At 48.0% G+C, this 16,448-nt stretch overlaps 1 protein-coding gene across 2 annotated transcripts in view; it reads right to left on the bottom strand.

Moving 5' to 3' along the window:
• Positions 1 to 2,841: 2,841 nt before the first annotated feature.
• The window catches only part of ZFAND3 (zinc finger, AN1-type domain 3), a 277,403-nt gene continuing 263,796 nt past the window's right edge, over positions 2,842 to 16,448 (bottom strand). For both annotated transcript variants that reach the window (XM_004673440.2, XM_012722425.1), the window contains one exon: positions 2,842 to 4,591. In XM_004673440.2, coding sequence (XP_004673497.1) covers positions 4,437 to 4,591 — 155 coding nt within the window. In that variant the 3' untranslated portion in view covers positions 2,842 to 4,436. The remainder of the gene's footprint in view (positions 4,592 to 16,448) is intronic.

Here is a 16,448-nt window from a genome sequence, read left to right as displayed (position 1 = left end):
GGACCCACTAAATGAGGGAGAGTCACAAACCACCCAAATAGACCTCCCACACTCCAAACTCTTTCTGCTTCAGCTCCCAAAAACGCCAGGGTGGCATCAGCAGCACCCGCGGAAGCGGCAGGCTGGAAAGAGGGCTGGCTTGGCGCCCTTGCAGTTCAAGCAGGCGCTCACAAATGCACACCTCTTGGGCGGGAGAGCCCATGCCAACGCCACTGCAGCGACCAGGAAGGGGCCTGGTGAATGAGGGGCGGTCAGTACACCCCAGCTCTCCATGCCCCAGTCCCCACACCCTGCTTCCCAGACAAAACAGTGTCCGCTGGTTCCGCACCAGCCCCGTCGGAAGGATCCCTCCCTGCGCGCTCGGCTGGGTCACTGAAATGTCTTCCCATTTAAAAATAAACTCTTGTTCCCACTATCGCCTCACAACTGCCCATTTCCCTGCTTCTATTACAGCAGAACTACCAGCGAAAAAGGCCCTAGGCATCGGACTAACCAGTTTCTCCTGGCCAGGGGCCAAAAGCCAAGGGCAGGGGGCGGGGGGGGGGGCACGGACACTGAGGGCCACTCCCTTCTACTTGGAATGCTGGGACTCAAGGCCGCAGTCTCCCTGGACTCGTGGTGCTGGGATGTCCTTGGCACTGCCCTGGCTCATCTCTCGGCCCTGCCTACACCCTTCCCTGCCTCGGTGGCTCAGCCAGGCTGGGCACTTCCTGCGAGCAACACGTGGGCCTCCAGCCAGAGGGCCCCGCCCAGTCTGCTGCACATTTGCTCTGGGGGTCTACACCTCAGCTGTCTCTTCTGAGACACACTTCTGTGTGCCCTGCTGGGGCGGCGTCTCTCCGTAAGGGGAGTTTTTGCATTTACCTCCACCTTCCTAAGCAACAGGAACTTCCCTGTTGCTCAGTGACAGGGAGGCAGCCTATTCACAGCACGCGCGTGCACTTTTCCTTGTCTCCTACAGCGCACCAACATTTTTACCAGATCAACATTCATCATTATTTTGTTTACATTGAGTTATGAATATTCTTCACAACTGAGTGACCTGGGTCTATGCTTCCCCTTCCCTCAATTTTTTTTTTTTGCTAGGTTTTGTCCGTATTTGTTTATTTTCCTGTCTGCCTCAAATTCAAGTCCAAACACTGAGGGAAGTGTTAAGTCAGGGGACCCACCAGCCCGCGGGCCTGGCACCCTCACTGCACAGTGCATGAGCCCTTGGCGCATCTGGGCAGCCCCCGCTGCACTTGCGCAGGTTTCCAGGACTCTGGGCCTTTCTCTCTTTTCCCTGGTGCCCTCTTTCAGGTGGTTTTGAGAATGGTTGCAAAGGAGGCAGGTCTCACAGGCTCCTGCAGACTGTTCTTGGGTACCTTTACTGCTCTGGTGCCCACTGGGGTGGCCCCTCAGATCCCCAGGATGTCTGCAGCCTGAAGACTACGTCCCACTCCCAGGAGTGCCTCACTGATCCCCCAAGGCCCTTGGCTCTTCTCGCCACCCCTCCTTGCCAGAGTAACAAAGCCTCCCTGATTAACTGGGAGGAGGAGCTGAGGCAGGAAGATGAACCCCACTGCTCCTGGCCAGGCGCCCCAGCGCCCATCTACTCGTTCACCTCCACTGTGCACCCTTTCCTCGGGGACTTTGCTTTGTCTTCATGTCAAGTGTGTGGTCATTCTCTTTGCCTGAAAGGTGAACATGAGCGCCAGCGCTCTGCTGCAAGCCACCAGTCTTCCAAATAGGATAACCCACAGTTAAGTGTATTTAAGCCGGAGTTCACACAGCATTTGCACTCTGACCCTCCCTCTGGGGAACCTTCATCTTCCTTGGGTCAGTTTGCACCCTGGGGATGCTGCTCCTCCCCAGAGCCCACAAACACTTAGCCTGCACCGCTGGGCCTCAGGCAGGCACTCACATCTTCCATCTCTCCCAGGCACTTAACCTCCTCACCGACAGCAAAGGCTGTGCCCGGAGCCCATCTTCTCCCTAGGGCCAGGGGCCCCTGTGGCACAGCCACCCACAGAAACTAGGGGATCAACTGTTTAGCCTGGGCACTTATCGATATGTGAACCCTGACAGTGCTTAGGGGTTCTATGTACCCACCAGCCTCCCCCCACACCACCTCTTTCAAGCTCTGGTCAGGGAGGCATTTACTGTTTTCTTCTTATTATTATTTTATCTACTATGTGGGTGGCACTTAGGATAACTGGTGAAAAAGAGAATTCCAAACTTTCATAGGATTGGTTTAATTTTCTTTCAGCAGGAGAAAAAAGAATAAAATTACAAGATTCTTTTAATATTTTCACAATGTTAAAACTAAAACTGAGCGCTAGGCTATGTGTGTAAGTAAATCTAGAACACAAAAGGGTTAAATAAGATTTTCTCTTTTAAAGATACAAGAATTTAAGCTTTCCTTACATTTAACAAACTTCACAGAACAGATACTGCAGGGGAACAAGCCCTTCCTCCCCCCCCACCCCCCCATCCCCCAGCTCTACCATCAGGAAGTGAACATGGGCTGTGACTCCTGTGTGCCGCTGGGCTCCCCAGAGCCTGTTTCCCCATCGCTGCCTCAAAGCAGCAGCTGGCGGGGCCTGAGGAGGGCCGGAAGGGCGTGTGGGTGGCTTCTTCAGGATCAGAGCTTGGCAGGGGGCCTCGGTGGGGCGCCTCACTGAGGATGGCCATGCTCTGGCCAGAGGGTCGTGGCTTGACAACAGTGGTAAACACAGGCAGACCTGGCCCCTCTGCCCTGGGCTGCCCTAGAGAGAGACACTGGTCTGGGTCCTGAAGCAAGAATTAAGGCTGGAGATTTTGCAGCGGATTCCACTCTGGTGGGGGTAGGGTGGGAGGAGGAAGTTAGGAAGAGCATGATTTTGTATTTCGGATCAAAAAACATTTGCAGTTGCAGGTATTCAGCTGATAATTTGCAGAGAGTTGAACTGTTTGCTGTGGTATAAAAGGGAAAGTTGCTGGGTTAAACTATTCCAGAAGCCTGTGTGTGGGGAGAGCCAGACAACCTCGGTAGGACTCACCTCCCCTCACCAACCTGCACAGATGGGGGCTCTGGGGCCACTCACGTCCACTCAGGCTTTCAAGAGACTCTTTTCCTGCCTACCCACCCCCTTCCCACCGGATTGGTGATGATTTCCTAACAGCCCCTTCTCCGCTGACCTGGCCTGAGCTACTACTGCAGCTACGGAACTTGGAATTTCTCTCTGCCCACATGAAGAGGCACAGGCTGAGCAACACACCCCCCCACCCCCGCCAGCCAGAGCAAGTGTGTCCCTAGGAGCTGGGTCACAGACCATGGTTCCAGTGAGGGCGAGCCCGCTGTCCCTGGGAATCCGCTGCCTCGCGGTACTAAGCTCGCTGGGTGGGAGATGTGCGCCGCTGTGCCTGGACTACGGGGCAGCACAGCAAGGAGGGGCAGAGGCCACGGCATCATCCTCGGCCCCTCTTGGGGCTCAGCAGGCCCCACAGGAAAGGGCGGACTCTGTGGGCAGCAGCTTCCCTCGTTGATCCCCAATGCTTCTACTGATTCCTGTTGGCTATGAAACGTCTTTTGAGAGTTCCCAATACAGAAATCCAGCTGCAGAGGCCAGCTCGTGGGCCTCGGCGCAGCGGCCGCGCTGCAGTTAGCCTTATCTGACCAATCGCCAGATCCCTGCACTTGGCAAATGGCAACCAGAGCCAGCAGGCCGGGTGCTCCCCTGGTTGCTTCTCGTGACCATGGTCCTGTGTAGAAAAGGTGGGTCTCATTCGTGGACTAGTCTTGAATGGAGCTAATTTTCAAAGTGAGGTTACTGTTTCTCCTCATGTGATGAGAGAGTTTTTTTCCATAGCAAGTCAGGTAAAAAATTTCCGTAAGAACCTGTCCCCCCACCCCAATTTCCAGCTCTGTGGGAGAGTGAGGCCACCACCCAGCTCAGCCCAGACACGTGCCTATCTCAGCAGCCTCCTGTGGCCAAGGCACGCGTGGCCATCAGGCATCCTGGCTACTGAGACTAAGGATAAGTGAAGAGGTGAAAGGCCGAACATCAGAGTTTCTGGCAAAGCCATGTGCGTCGTGGGGACTTTAACATCAGCTTCTACTCCTCTATTAACTCAGAGTCTCCATCTGGAACACTTTCCGCTTAAGGCTTTTTATAAGTTTGACTCCAGCAGTGACAGGTATGTGTTGTTTTAAATCCACTAGCCATGCTCAAAAAAAATATTCTTCATGTTTTAATTTATACAATGGCTAGCAGGCACCTTAGTAACCAGCCAGAAATCAATTTCAACCACCATCAACCCCTAAACTACAGTACCAGGATGGCTGGCTAAAGAAAGGAAACGGACTGGCTGTAGTCTGACGCGTGCCCAGTACAAGGTGTCTGGCTGACTTTGTCCTAAATAAGGCTAACATTAGTGAACTAAGAACAGCGTCACGTGGCGGCCGTGCCCGGCCTTCAGGAGCACCCCTCCCCGATGCGCTGGCAGGAGCGCCCCACTTTCCGGTCCAGTTTCACCATTTTCATGATGGCTTCCTCTCGGCCACGGCCCATGTGGTCAAACGTACAGTCGTGCTGCTCCGGGAGGCGATGTAACATACAGAACACGTAACCTGCAGCAGCGGGGAGAAGCGGAGAAACATAGTTAGTGCAGCCTCTAAACACCCAAAGCTCAGCTCTCGGCCTGGCCCAGAGGACAGGAGGGCACCTCAGTGAGCAGACAATGGTCATGGCAGGGTACCCACTCCATTAGCTAGAGAGCCAGCACTTCCGCGCTGCCCGGCTCCTCCTCAGGCCACTCTCACGGCTTCAGGTTGTCTGAGGGACACGACCCTGACCAGAGGCTGCCTCCGCATTTGATGCTGCTCCTGTCCAGCCCTGAAGTGGAACCCCAAAGGCACCTGCTGCAGTGAGATATACCCCTTCCCTAGGAAATGAGTGGGCTCTGAACCCCCTCTCTCCCAGCCACCCCACAGACAGGAGTGCACCGAGCTGCCACCTCAGCACTTTCGCTGACTGGGGCAAACGACAATCTCCATGCCACAGGACCCCGCCATTCCTAGAAGGCAGAGGGGGCAGAAATAATATTATGGCTTGAAGTATATCCCACCTCCTAAAAAACTATGGCTGAAGGGAATGGTGGGAGTGATCAAACCATAATCTGCGAGGGAGTAGCTCTCAAAGGAAAATGGATTAGTTCAAGTGCTGGAAAAGGTATTACAAAGAGAAAAGAATGGAGATGAACTCTAATCACAATCTCCAAGGAAGCTGCTGCTTCTTGCTCTACCTGGTCTAAGGTTGAAGTCCCCACACTCATGCCTTCCCACTTGCCTTATTCCTCAAAGAGGTGGGGAGGCTGTGCACTCGCCCTCCCTTTATGGAAGAGATATCAGACTGAAAGAGTGGCGAGGCTGGTAACAAAGGATTGCGGAGAGGCCTGCAGAGCAGGAAGATGTTCAGAAGTCCCGCTTCATGGGACAGTAAGAGGTTCCCTAGGGACTCAACAGAGAGGTTCAGAAGATGAAAAGGAATGCAAGGGGGTGTTGCCTGTTCCCTCCCCACCTCTGGTCAACTTTTAGGAATACTGACAGATGTGTGTGTATGTGGGGCAGACATGCCTGCTGCCCCCTGGATCTGTGTGAATCCCCCCTTCCCCCCCCGGGAAGGGGAGAGTCGATCTGGGCTGGGCAGACACTGACAGTGGCTGGCTGGCTGGCTGGCTGGCTCCTGACCACCACCGATGCCATTGTTTGTAACTTGCTTGTAACCAGAACACCCCACAGGCTAGACAGGGCCACCAGTTTGGAGGTGAATCGCCATCTTTTTCTAGCCCTTCTGTCCCTCTGCACCTACAACAGGCCTCCCAGCAGCCCAGCCAGACCAGTGCCTCCTCACTCATTCCCCAAGCAAATGGCATCTCTTCTCTGAGACTTCTTAGATCACAACTGCCAGAGTGAATGGGTAGCTACCCCTTTGCAAGCAGCTCCCCACCCTCAACTTCTTTTCTTTTCAGAGATGGAGGATGGAAGTAGTGGGTTTTAGAACATCAGAGGTTGTAGCAAAGACTAACCAATATGGACAACGGTTTCAATAGCCTTAGCTTTTAAGATTAACTTCATCGCAAGAATGTAACTCAGCGACACAGCCCTGCCCTGAAGCCTGGTGCTTATGTGCTCACCACCTGTGGGCCTGAGTGACCGGCAGATCCTCAACCATCCATTGTGTGAGAAAACACATTATTAACTGCTTCCCAGGGAGAGCAGGGCAGTATGTCTGACTCTAAATTGGGATTGGGTTTAAGGAAAAGAACAGAGATGAAATTTTTGTCTCCCGAGAAGCTGAGCTCCCACTTGGTCCAAAAGCAAAGTTAAGATTAATGAGCTCATGTGTTATATTTACTGATAAGTTCATTACTCTAAGATATTGGATACCAGTTGTCTTCCTCCTAAAGGATTTCACAGCACAAGTGTGGATGGCGTCAATACGCATTTTTCATCTATAAGCACAAGCCTCTTTTTGGAGCTAAGTCCACCTGGCGGGGGAGAACCTGCTGCCACATTGGGGCCTTGAGGAGGAGGACACGACGAGCTCAGTGGCAGGCCTGTCTCTTCAGCGCTGATAGTGAGGGCTGGCGGGTCCCTGCTACCCTTTTCCTTCCCTGTCCCTGCCATGCTGGAACCATGTAGGAGAAGCTCCCTGGGGCTCTTTTCCTTCTGATGAATGATGCTGGCTAAATAAAGAGTAGCAGGAAGTAACAGGAAATGGATCACCCCTGAAATTAACTCAGCCTGGCTGAGCCTAACACCTCATCAGTCAAAGGCAGACTGGGGTGGAACAGGAGATGCCAGTTTTGCCTTCACTTGCTTAGCTCGCCTTCCGCGAGGGAAGCTACTTGGTGGAGCTGAGTCTCAGGTGGAAAGAAAACAGGGAGTAACAGCCACAGCAACTCGTCAGTATTCTCTCTACTCACGAAGGACTTTCATTCACTGAAAACACTTATTTCTCTCCCTAAGGTCTGTGTACCTGTGTTAGACACACCTTGATGTTTGGCTTTGACTTTTTTGAAAGGTGAAAACCACTAAATGGGAGCTACATCTTGGAAGAAGAGCTGGTAACAATTAGAATATATAACATAGTAACTCACCGGGGGAAAGTCTGAGGGGGAAATCTGAAGGCTGGCTTCTCAAGTTGCTGCACTAAGGTTATTAAATGACATAAATTAAACTCAATTCCCTCTCCTGTCACAATCACTCACCAAGAGGAAGTTACACGCTGGAACTTGTTCCAGTGCTCAGTGGATATTACCCACTGACAGCAGCCGCTGGCTAACTGCACTCGGTGTGAGTAGTTAGGGGTGGACTGTCCTGAATTCAAAGAGGGTGAGTGCAGAGTACAGTGACTGGGGTGACTCTTTTTTTTTTCTTACCCACAGAACTATTTCTAGAAACCACTGCAAAGATCATGAACTTTCAATTACTCTGAATGAATTCTGGAGACCAAGCTGGGGGTACAGAGAGAGATGAGTTAGGCTGCTAGACAACGGCTGCTAACTGCAGTGACGCACACAGCTGTGAAGCCCCTGAGGATCTAGACACACAGCCTCACTCCTGGCTAGGCGAGCTCAACTTCCTTCACCCCATTCATCAGCAGCCTATCAGGGCTCCCCCAAATGGTTAAGTATGGCAGTGTCCAGAGGGCTGAACCCTGACTTGCTGACTATGATGCAGGTTTGGTCTTACCAACCAGGGTCCCATGTAATTATTTTTTTCCTGATTTAAACGAGTAACATATCAGAATTGAATTCACTTGCCCCTACACATCCACAATCCATTTCTACACTCTCATTATTCAGCATCACATAATTTAAAAAATTCAATATAATTTTGCTAATAATATCTATATACCATACAGTGCAGAGAGAGATACAGAGAGAGAAGGGTAAAAAATATCATTAAAAGAATGCTGCCTGTGCCCCACCAAGAAGAAAACACGCAAGGCACATTTTCTATTGTTGTGCTAGGTCTTAAAAGGACAGGTTTATTAGGGGAAGAGAAAGGAAAGAGAAGAGCCTGCATAGCTGCAGGCAGAAGACTCAAGGCCAGTTTTCTCAAAAAAAAAAAAAAAGAGAGAGAGAGAGAGAGATTTGATTGCTAAATGTAATATAACCTCAACCCTCTTCCTTGCTGCCTGCCCAAGCCTGGCTGTCCTGTTCCTGGGAGCCCTGGATTATCAGTATTGCAGACTCGTTTTCAGTAAATGGACACAAAGCACACACACATACACCAGCTTGTGGGGAGCATCTCTGCTTATCAACACTGCAGAGTGATTTGGAATGAGCCGCTCATGTAGAAGGAGGGAGAGCAGCAGCCCCCCAGCACTGTCCACGGCCCACCCTCAGGTCCCTCTCTTCTTGCCACTATCTGGCTCCCCACAGCCCACACTGGGCATGGGAAGAGAGAGCAACTGCAGAAGGTGGTACCAGCTGGCTCCTGCTGACTGAGCTGTCCAGAGGGTCTCTGGCGGCTACACGGTCTGTTTGAAAAGACTTTCTTCAACTGAGGAGGCAGCACTGGGAAGGGAAGCAGAGGATGCCTGACCAGAAACCACAGGGACTTAAGTCATCCTGGGAGCTCAACCCAGCTTGTGGCTATGGAAAGCAAGAGACTGAGGGTGAAGGAGGGGTGGGCACAGGCAAGTAAATAAATAAAATTTAAGACCTGGTTTAATCTTCTGTCCTGCAAGAATCTCATGTGAATGAGGAACGGAGAAGGCGGCACTCATGCCACTCGCCCTGACTTGAGGGCGACGCGTTCTTGTGAGAGGACAGGCACTGCAATGGAAGCTACCCCCAGGCAGCGAGGAACACATCTGACGTGGCCCAGTAGGCTGGGCTTCCCATACACCTGAAGGTGCCCACTCTACCGGGCTCTAGCAACACACTCCCAGCAGAAAATGATGCCGAGGCTCATTTACCCGAAACAGAAAGATCTGACATCAGGTTTCTAAAAATGTTTATTTAGTGGGAACCAAACTTTTGACCTGACTCTTCAACTTAGAAAGTTGACAATTGTAGGTCACACATTGCCATTCAGATGCTCTCACCTACGGCTAAACCTTCTAGTCACACAGTGAGGGGTGTAGGGTATTCTGAGATTAAACACACATGGAGAACAATCTCACAAACACTATCATTAAGTAAAGATGCATAGCACCCAACACCTTGCTCTAAGCATATAAAACTTGTAACAATATTTCCTGTTGAACTTGTTTACCAAATTCAACAATAATCACTGCCCAAGAGACACTCAGGGCTTGAAGAGAAAGGGTCTGTGTGTCTGTGTTCTCTCTCTCCACAGTGCTGGCAGGCAGGATCCTGAGCGCATCTGAACCAATAACTGCCTCAAGGGTTACTCCCTTCTCTCCACTGCTCCCACTCTATAAATATGCAGGCCACAAGGAATGAACCCTATATGGTGGGATGGGAGTGAGGAGAGTGGGTGAAAGAGTAGCTGAAGGGAGAGGGAGGGAGCCATCTTGACATCCTGAAGGCAGGGAGCCCCTATACCCTAGGTCAGCGCTTTCCTCTAAATCACGAGAATTGAGCAGGGGTTGAATCTTCTTTTTCTATGGAATTTCTTAAAAGAAGACAAAGGAGGTAAGACCCAATGCCACAGCCTGAGCCCTTAATATTTAGATAGAAATGTTGCTTATCGGCTTTACCTTGGGAGTAAAAAGTACCACTAAAGGTAGTAAAAGTAGGCAGCTCTTGGTACTTTTGGACTTTAATTATTTTCTTACAGAACCCATACTTGCAGGCACCTCCAAAGTGGCCCTGTCAGTCAAGGCACAGACTAGGGTGGACTTCAGCTCCCAGCTGCTAGGGTGTTTTTGCTGCACTTGGCAGAATGTTTTACACTTTCTTACTCATTTGAATTTCAAACTGTCAAAGATTCAAGCAGAACCTAGCCATAGTGACAAGCCTTGGTGACCAGAGTACCAAGACCCACTGCTGTGAAATCTGAGGAGACAGAGTACCTATGTGTGTCCTGTACATATACAAGTCTGAGCCAGGGTGCCTGCCCCAGCCTGTGCCTCTGCAGCCCAGAGTGAAGTCTGGTCAGTATGTCCAGTTAGGAGAAAAATCAGAGACTGCTCCCACAGATGCAAACAGAGCTCCCAAAAGCTTCTGAGAAACCCAGGTAGTAGACCTCTGCATCTCACATTGTGGAGGGTGTCATCTGCTACATAAAATATCTGTTTGAAAAACAAATGACAAATATGCTTGACCCTGTATCTGAAATGACCAGACAGGTTTATTAGAAAAAAGTGATCACATTTTTCCAGCAAGGTAAAAGTTCCTTAAAGTTCAGGACAGCTCACTGACATCATAGCTCATTTGTAAGTACATGTTGGGAACAGCAGGGGAATGCAGGAAAGCTTTCTGGAAAGCATGAGCCATTTACACTCTACCACAGCAATCCGTGGATTATACCACATCCCCTGACCCAATGCCCAAGGCAGAATTTGCGCAGCACAGAAATGTATTAAAGGATCTTAATGCATTTTATTTCATCAGGCCCACAGAACAGGCGAGGCGGTGGCTGCAGGTGTTTTGGGAATGGAATGCGCCTGCTTTACATTGGCCTCTATCCCTGGGCTTTGCATGACAGAGGGAAAAGCATCCCACCCCAAGAAACAGAATTGGATCCTACTCCCTGAGTTGGCTGGCACAGTGTCTGTTCAGCTACGGGATGAGAAGGGGCAGGGGGACTGTCAGCTGTCTGGGGCACTGGACCCAAAGCTACAGGAACTCGCCACCAGTGATCAGTCTGTGTGCAAAGGGAAGAAATTGCAACTTAGAGCCCACTCTATTCTTCAGGAATATAAAAAAAAAATACTAAGTTCTGAAATAGAATATTTGTATTTCTTACAAATCAATTAAAGTATCTGTCAGATACAAGCTAAGTGTTAGAACAAAAGGCAGCGTCACAGAAGGCAGATACAGCCCTGTGCAGCGCGCTCCTGAGGCAGCTGTCTGCACTCGGCAAAGGCTGCAAGAGCAGTCAGCAGCAAAGGGAAGGGGTGCACACTTCATTTTAAAAGCATTAAAGTCCTCACCTTAGGTATCCTTTCTTGTTGCCTCTCCGAGACAACTCCAATTCCTGCAAAAAAGACTAATGACCTCTTTCCTTTAAGGCAGTGTTTGTCCATCTCAGTAAGACAGACCTTTCTCTTTTTATGACCTAACGTGGGAAGTTTTACTTTACCTGACATGTAGAGAACAAGTCTTCCCTCCCTTCACTCGTCTCCACCTAGGAAAACCTATTCCTACTTTGCCAGTGTGGGGAGGCAGCCGGGACTGGGCAGGACAGGTTGTCTGTTGGAAGAGGACACTGTGCCATCAGATCTGACTTGTGAGAACCCTCCTGCGAGCAGGTCCTTAAACCCCTCAGTGCACAAAAAGAAGGGGGCTGGATGCAGGCTCCCTTTTCATCTGGAGGTAAATACAGATTTAAAAGCTAAGGAAAACAGCTCAAGGCAATGTTTGCTACAGAAATAAGGACTTGCTCTTTCAAATATCCTCCCATTTCAGTAGCTAAAGCCAGATGGTATTAGTCCTTGGGTACCTTGGCCATTTTCAGGATTTGAAATATCTGGAGGTAGGTGACTCCCCTCCACTCCTCCCCTTGACCTCCAACCTCTACTGGTAGTGGCAGGCAGGAAACTTTCTTTCTGTTCTCCTTTCTACCCTCCTTTCACCAGGGCCCCAATCTGGAGTTCTCCTGGAGCATTTCCTTGTCCTTTAAAATATTATCTTAAGTCTCCTGGAAAACCAGCTCTAAAGTAACGGTGAATACAAGAAAAAGGGTCACACCCATCCTACCTGAGAGCCATCCTTCCCAGGCCCGTGGGGCAACTCAGTTATCAAACTCTTGGCACATAATTCACCAGGGAACAGTGGCCTGTTCAGCCATCCCAGAAGGCTCAATTGGCAAGTGCCAGTTTACCAAGTCACACAATGTCCAAGTGGCAATCAGACTGTAAGTGCCACTGTTCTCTTTCGAGAACATTAGGAAAATAGGAACATTTTACCATCTTTCTCTGCTGTCTGTCAGTCCATATGCTGGGGTTGCAGGGTTGTATAAAGATGAAGACCAGAGTTTGGAGAGATCTATGGCTTGGTCCCACTCCAGCAAGTCCCGGAACAGAGAGCTTCAATCTCTCTCTGTAATCCAGTGAGAACCTTGTGCTTTGGAATCCAGGTATTGGATGTGAGTTCTAGCTGCATGTTTTCACTGTTGCTGGCTATGGCTTAAGTGATTTCACCTTTCACAGTCTCAGCTGTCCCTATGAAACGCGGTTGCTATGGACATCTAAAGCAGCTAGTGCATGGGAAGCCCTCGGCACATGGGTTGGCTGTCCCTGGGAAGCCACTTCCAGCTGCTGCCCTTCTCTCTTACCTGTACAGCAGAACTAACACACTAGGCTTCAAGGCTGCTCCCTCCTCACCCCCACCATCTTCTGCCTCCCAATCTAGACTCTGATTCCCTCCTCCTCTGACAAAGGAGAATGAAAGTGGAAGTTCATTCCTCTGAACATGCAATACAGACGTTTCCAGAGTCCCTCTTCATAAGCCTCTTTGTACAGACTCTAAATGCATGGCAAGTGACAAGCTTGGTAAAAATTTCTGTTGAAGTTATGCAAAATTTAGAGAAACCTGATTTAAATATATGAAGACTACACAGAGCAGCCTGGAAAGCATTCAGTGGTTAGGGACACCATGAAAGGGACATGGAAACTTTCCAAGGACAGTAGAGAGCCGTTTCTTGGCTCCTGTGGGGGCTTCTTCACAGATACGGCTGAGATGCCGCAAGCCTCTCATCAACAGAGGCAGACCATGTGTGTTTCCAAGTTTGGTCACGTACAGGCCATGTCGAAGAGCCCCCACATCTTTTTCCCTGAGACTATCAGGCTGAGAACTGAAGTGAAAGGATGAGCTGGAGAAAGGAATGGGCTGCAGACACTCTGCAAACAATCTATGTTTTTTACCCAAAATGTGTCAGCACCACCTGCACTTATATTACGTGCTTCTTTTACAAATTAAAAGTCTCTACATGCTTCCTGTTTTCACCACAATATTTCAAAAAGGTCATTTTAAAGAGCTTATGAGTATAAGCAAGCTTTTCTCTGTTTTCACATTTGAGTTTTAAATCACAAGTCCCACAATGTCTACTGTTGTGGACGTGAGTGGTGAAGAGAAGCTGGTTTCCTGAATCCCCTCTCTTACAGGGAAGCTCATTTACTAAGCGGCAGAGTATCCTAAGCGACACACATGAGCTCAAACTTGAAGTCAGACTGGGGACAATAATATAGTTAAAATTTCCACTAGGTAGACTGTAGAGGTCTCTAAGAGGTCTAGAGACTTTTTTACCCGGATGGAAGTGCAGAGCTGATCTCAGAGCCCCGTACTACTTCACTTGGAGAATTTAGTGGGTTGGGGTGAGGCTCAGATACCATGAGTTTGCCAAAATGTTACAGTTCAGGTATTTGACAACTGCCCTGAGCAGAGTCTGAACACTGTTAAATCCAATGGATCTTTTTTTAATTCTCACTGGCAAAGCCTGGAAGAGCTGACTGGCCCCAAGGGCCTGAGGCATACTGTTTTTCTTCTCTTTCTCTGGTAGCTCCTCATCTCCTTTAAATATCAGAATTATCTGTATCAGAATTATTCTGCATTAGTTTCTCTTTTTTGTTGAGTTAGCTTATTTACTATCTCCTAAATTTAAAGTTCTAACTTTATGTGCTAGCAACTCTGAAATTTATCTCTTTGCCCCAGATCTCTTTCCAGAACTCATGTTCTGTATCAATATACTTGGTATTTTTGATACCTAAGACTTCAGAAAATCCAAATGAAACAGGATACTATGCTTCTCTGTCAGTGCCCCCATTCTAAGAAAACAAGATAATATGCAGCCAGTGGCTCCTGACAGAAACTTGGAGTCACCACTGGAATCTTCCTCATTCTTCACATTCAATTACCCAAGTGGCTCTTATTACCAAAAATCAAATTCATCTTTCCATCTCTGTTGCCAACAGCTAATCAAAGCCACCAGTAGTCACTTGCTAATACTACTGCAACAGCCTCTTTTGTGTATTTGCCCACATCTGACCCATCCTCTTTCAGAGTAGCCATGATGATTCCACACAACCCTATCTGTGAGTACCACATTGCTTTCCTTAAACCATTCCATGGGTTTCCAAGAATTACAATAAACTTTACCATCTCTACACACTACTATGCTCTCCCTTTCATTTTCTAGACATACTGACCTCCTAACTAAGTTTTTGATTCCTCAAATTTCTTTCATTTTTTTAAATTGCAGACTAATTTTCAGCTAACTTTTCCTCTTTTTTCTTATGTTTTATTTACTTACATCATTGTTCATTTTTGTATGTCTGATATATCCCTCAGGTGTAATCGTCATAAAAGTCCCACTACATCACCACCTCTGAACTGCCATCATTGTCTCTTATGCTCTTCTCCTCCCCTTTTTGACCCCTGTCCCCTTCCTCTCATGTGTGTCTCAGTTCTACAGCTTGACTGCTAGTTTTGTCTTTATTTTTACCCCTGCCTCAGGCTCAGTTTCAATGGCTCTATCTCAAGAAGACCTTTTTAGACCATCAAACTAGGCTAGTTATTATTAGCACCCAAGAATATGCCTTTATGGCTTCTTGGATTTATCTTTCAATCAACTATAACTATAGGGATATCTGTATAATTTTTCCATTTAACTTATTTTACTGACTTCACGAAAATTCATTTAACAATTCCATGAGAACAACTACCATGCTTCTATAATTTATCACATACATACCCCTTGCCTAGAACAGTGCTTGGTTCATTCAAAGTATTTTGAGTGACTGGATGAGAGTTAAGTGTTATCTCGACTATGTCTCTGAACCTCAGGGGACAAATAAAGATGAGTCAAGAGTTCAATAATACTCTTATTCTAACCTTTCTGCCACATTTGTCTACATTTTCCTCTTTTAAGTATTTCCTCTTTTCTGTGATGTAACCTTCATGATTTTCCTTCCACCTCATAGGTTGCTACTTCTTAGAATCTGTTACTGGGTTCTCTTCTAAACACCATCACAGAACACAACCCATTTGTACATTCTCTTCTTATCATCCTCCCTTTAAGTAACCTCACCTAATCTAATTTAATTCACATGATGATGCTGCTTAAATTTATATTTTCATCCATGAATTCTTCCCTTAAACTCTAAACTCTCATATCCAATTGCCTACATGACAAACACCTCCAACTAACTTGGTGATCTGGAATCTCAACTGTGACATATTACAAGTATAACTCACAATCGCAACTGCTAACTGCTATATTGGCTCATCTATCAATCAATGAATGTCACCATACTCATGCAAATACTTAAGTCAATCCCAGAAGCATTCTCAATTCCATGCTTCTTACCTTCACACCAACTTACTAAGTGATTGGATTAACCTCTAAATGATGGCCTGGATCTGACCTCCTTATCTCCATCTCAGACAAATGAGCTCAAAAAATGATGACAGAAAAGGCCCAGCAGGGCTGGGATGCAGTGAAGCCAAGCCTCCAGCAGGGCTTGCCAGAGCCCACAACACATCACAAACCTCTAATGTCCTTCCCAGAGTTAGGGAATTTCTTTTTGGTTTTGCGCAAATAACCTCAGTTATACTTGTTTGTATTTGTTAATTCCTTTTTGAATAGATTATACATGAATATAAGAGAAACTGAATTTGTGTAAAACAACATTCCGCAAAAAGGAAGTCTCCCATTCCATTTTCTCCCATTCCATTGTCCCCTTAAAGACAAAACAACTGCCACTGCCCATTCTTACATATACTTTTGGTCTCTCCCAGAGGGGTGTTTAAAATGGCTCTCAGATCATGTCACTATGGTTAAAATCCACCAGTGCCTTCCTGTTGCTTTTAGACGAAAATTTTGACTGCTTGCAAAGGCTTACCAGCTTCCATCTTGTCCCCCCACCTGCTGCCGTCCCATACTCCTCAAGCATAATGCTCCAACCATACTGGCTGCCTCACTGGTCCAGGTGTTGCTGCTGTGTCTAGGACACTTCTCCCAGCTCTATGAATGGCTAAATGGCTGGCTTTCTCAGCTCTTATGTCTCGATTCAGCATTCACACTTCCTCCCCAGATACTGGCTTCCCATCGGTGTTTGGAGCTCCCCTTTGCACTCGTCACTCTCTGTCATTATATTACAACATGACATTTATTCCTATTAGAAATATCTTGTGTTCAGTTCTCTTGTTTCCCACATTTCTCACTTGAGGAATAAAAGCACTGTGAAGTTGTCACGACATACACTTTAGCGACATCTTTAAAGACAGAGCACCCAACGCCACAATAGTGAAGGCAAAGATAAATAGATGGGACTATATCAAGTTAA

The sequence above is a fragment of the Condylura cristata genome, unplaced genomic scaffold (assembly GCF_000260355.1).
Source record: "Condylura cristata isolate star-nosed mole 26May11 unplaced genomic scaffold, ConCri1.0 scaffold00001, whole genome shotgun sequence".
NCBI classification, from domain to species: Eukaryota; Metazoa; Chordata; class Mammalia; order Eulipotyphla; family Talpidae; genus Condylura; species Condylura cristata.
The sequence above is the reverse complement of the archived record's forward strand: the minus strand, read 5'-3'. Positions and strand labels throughout refer to the sequence as shown.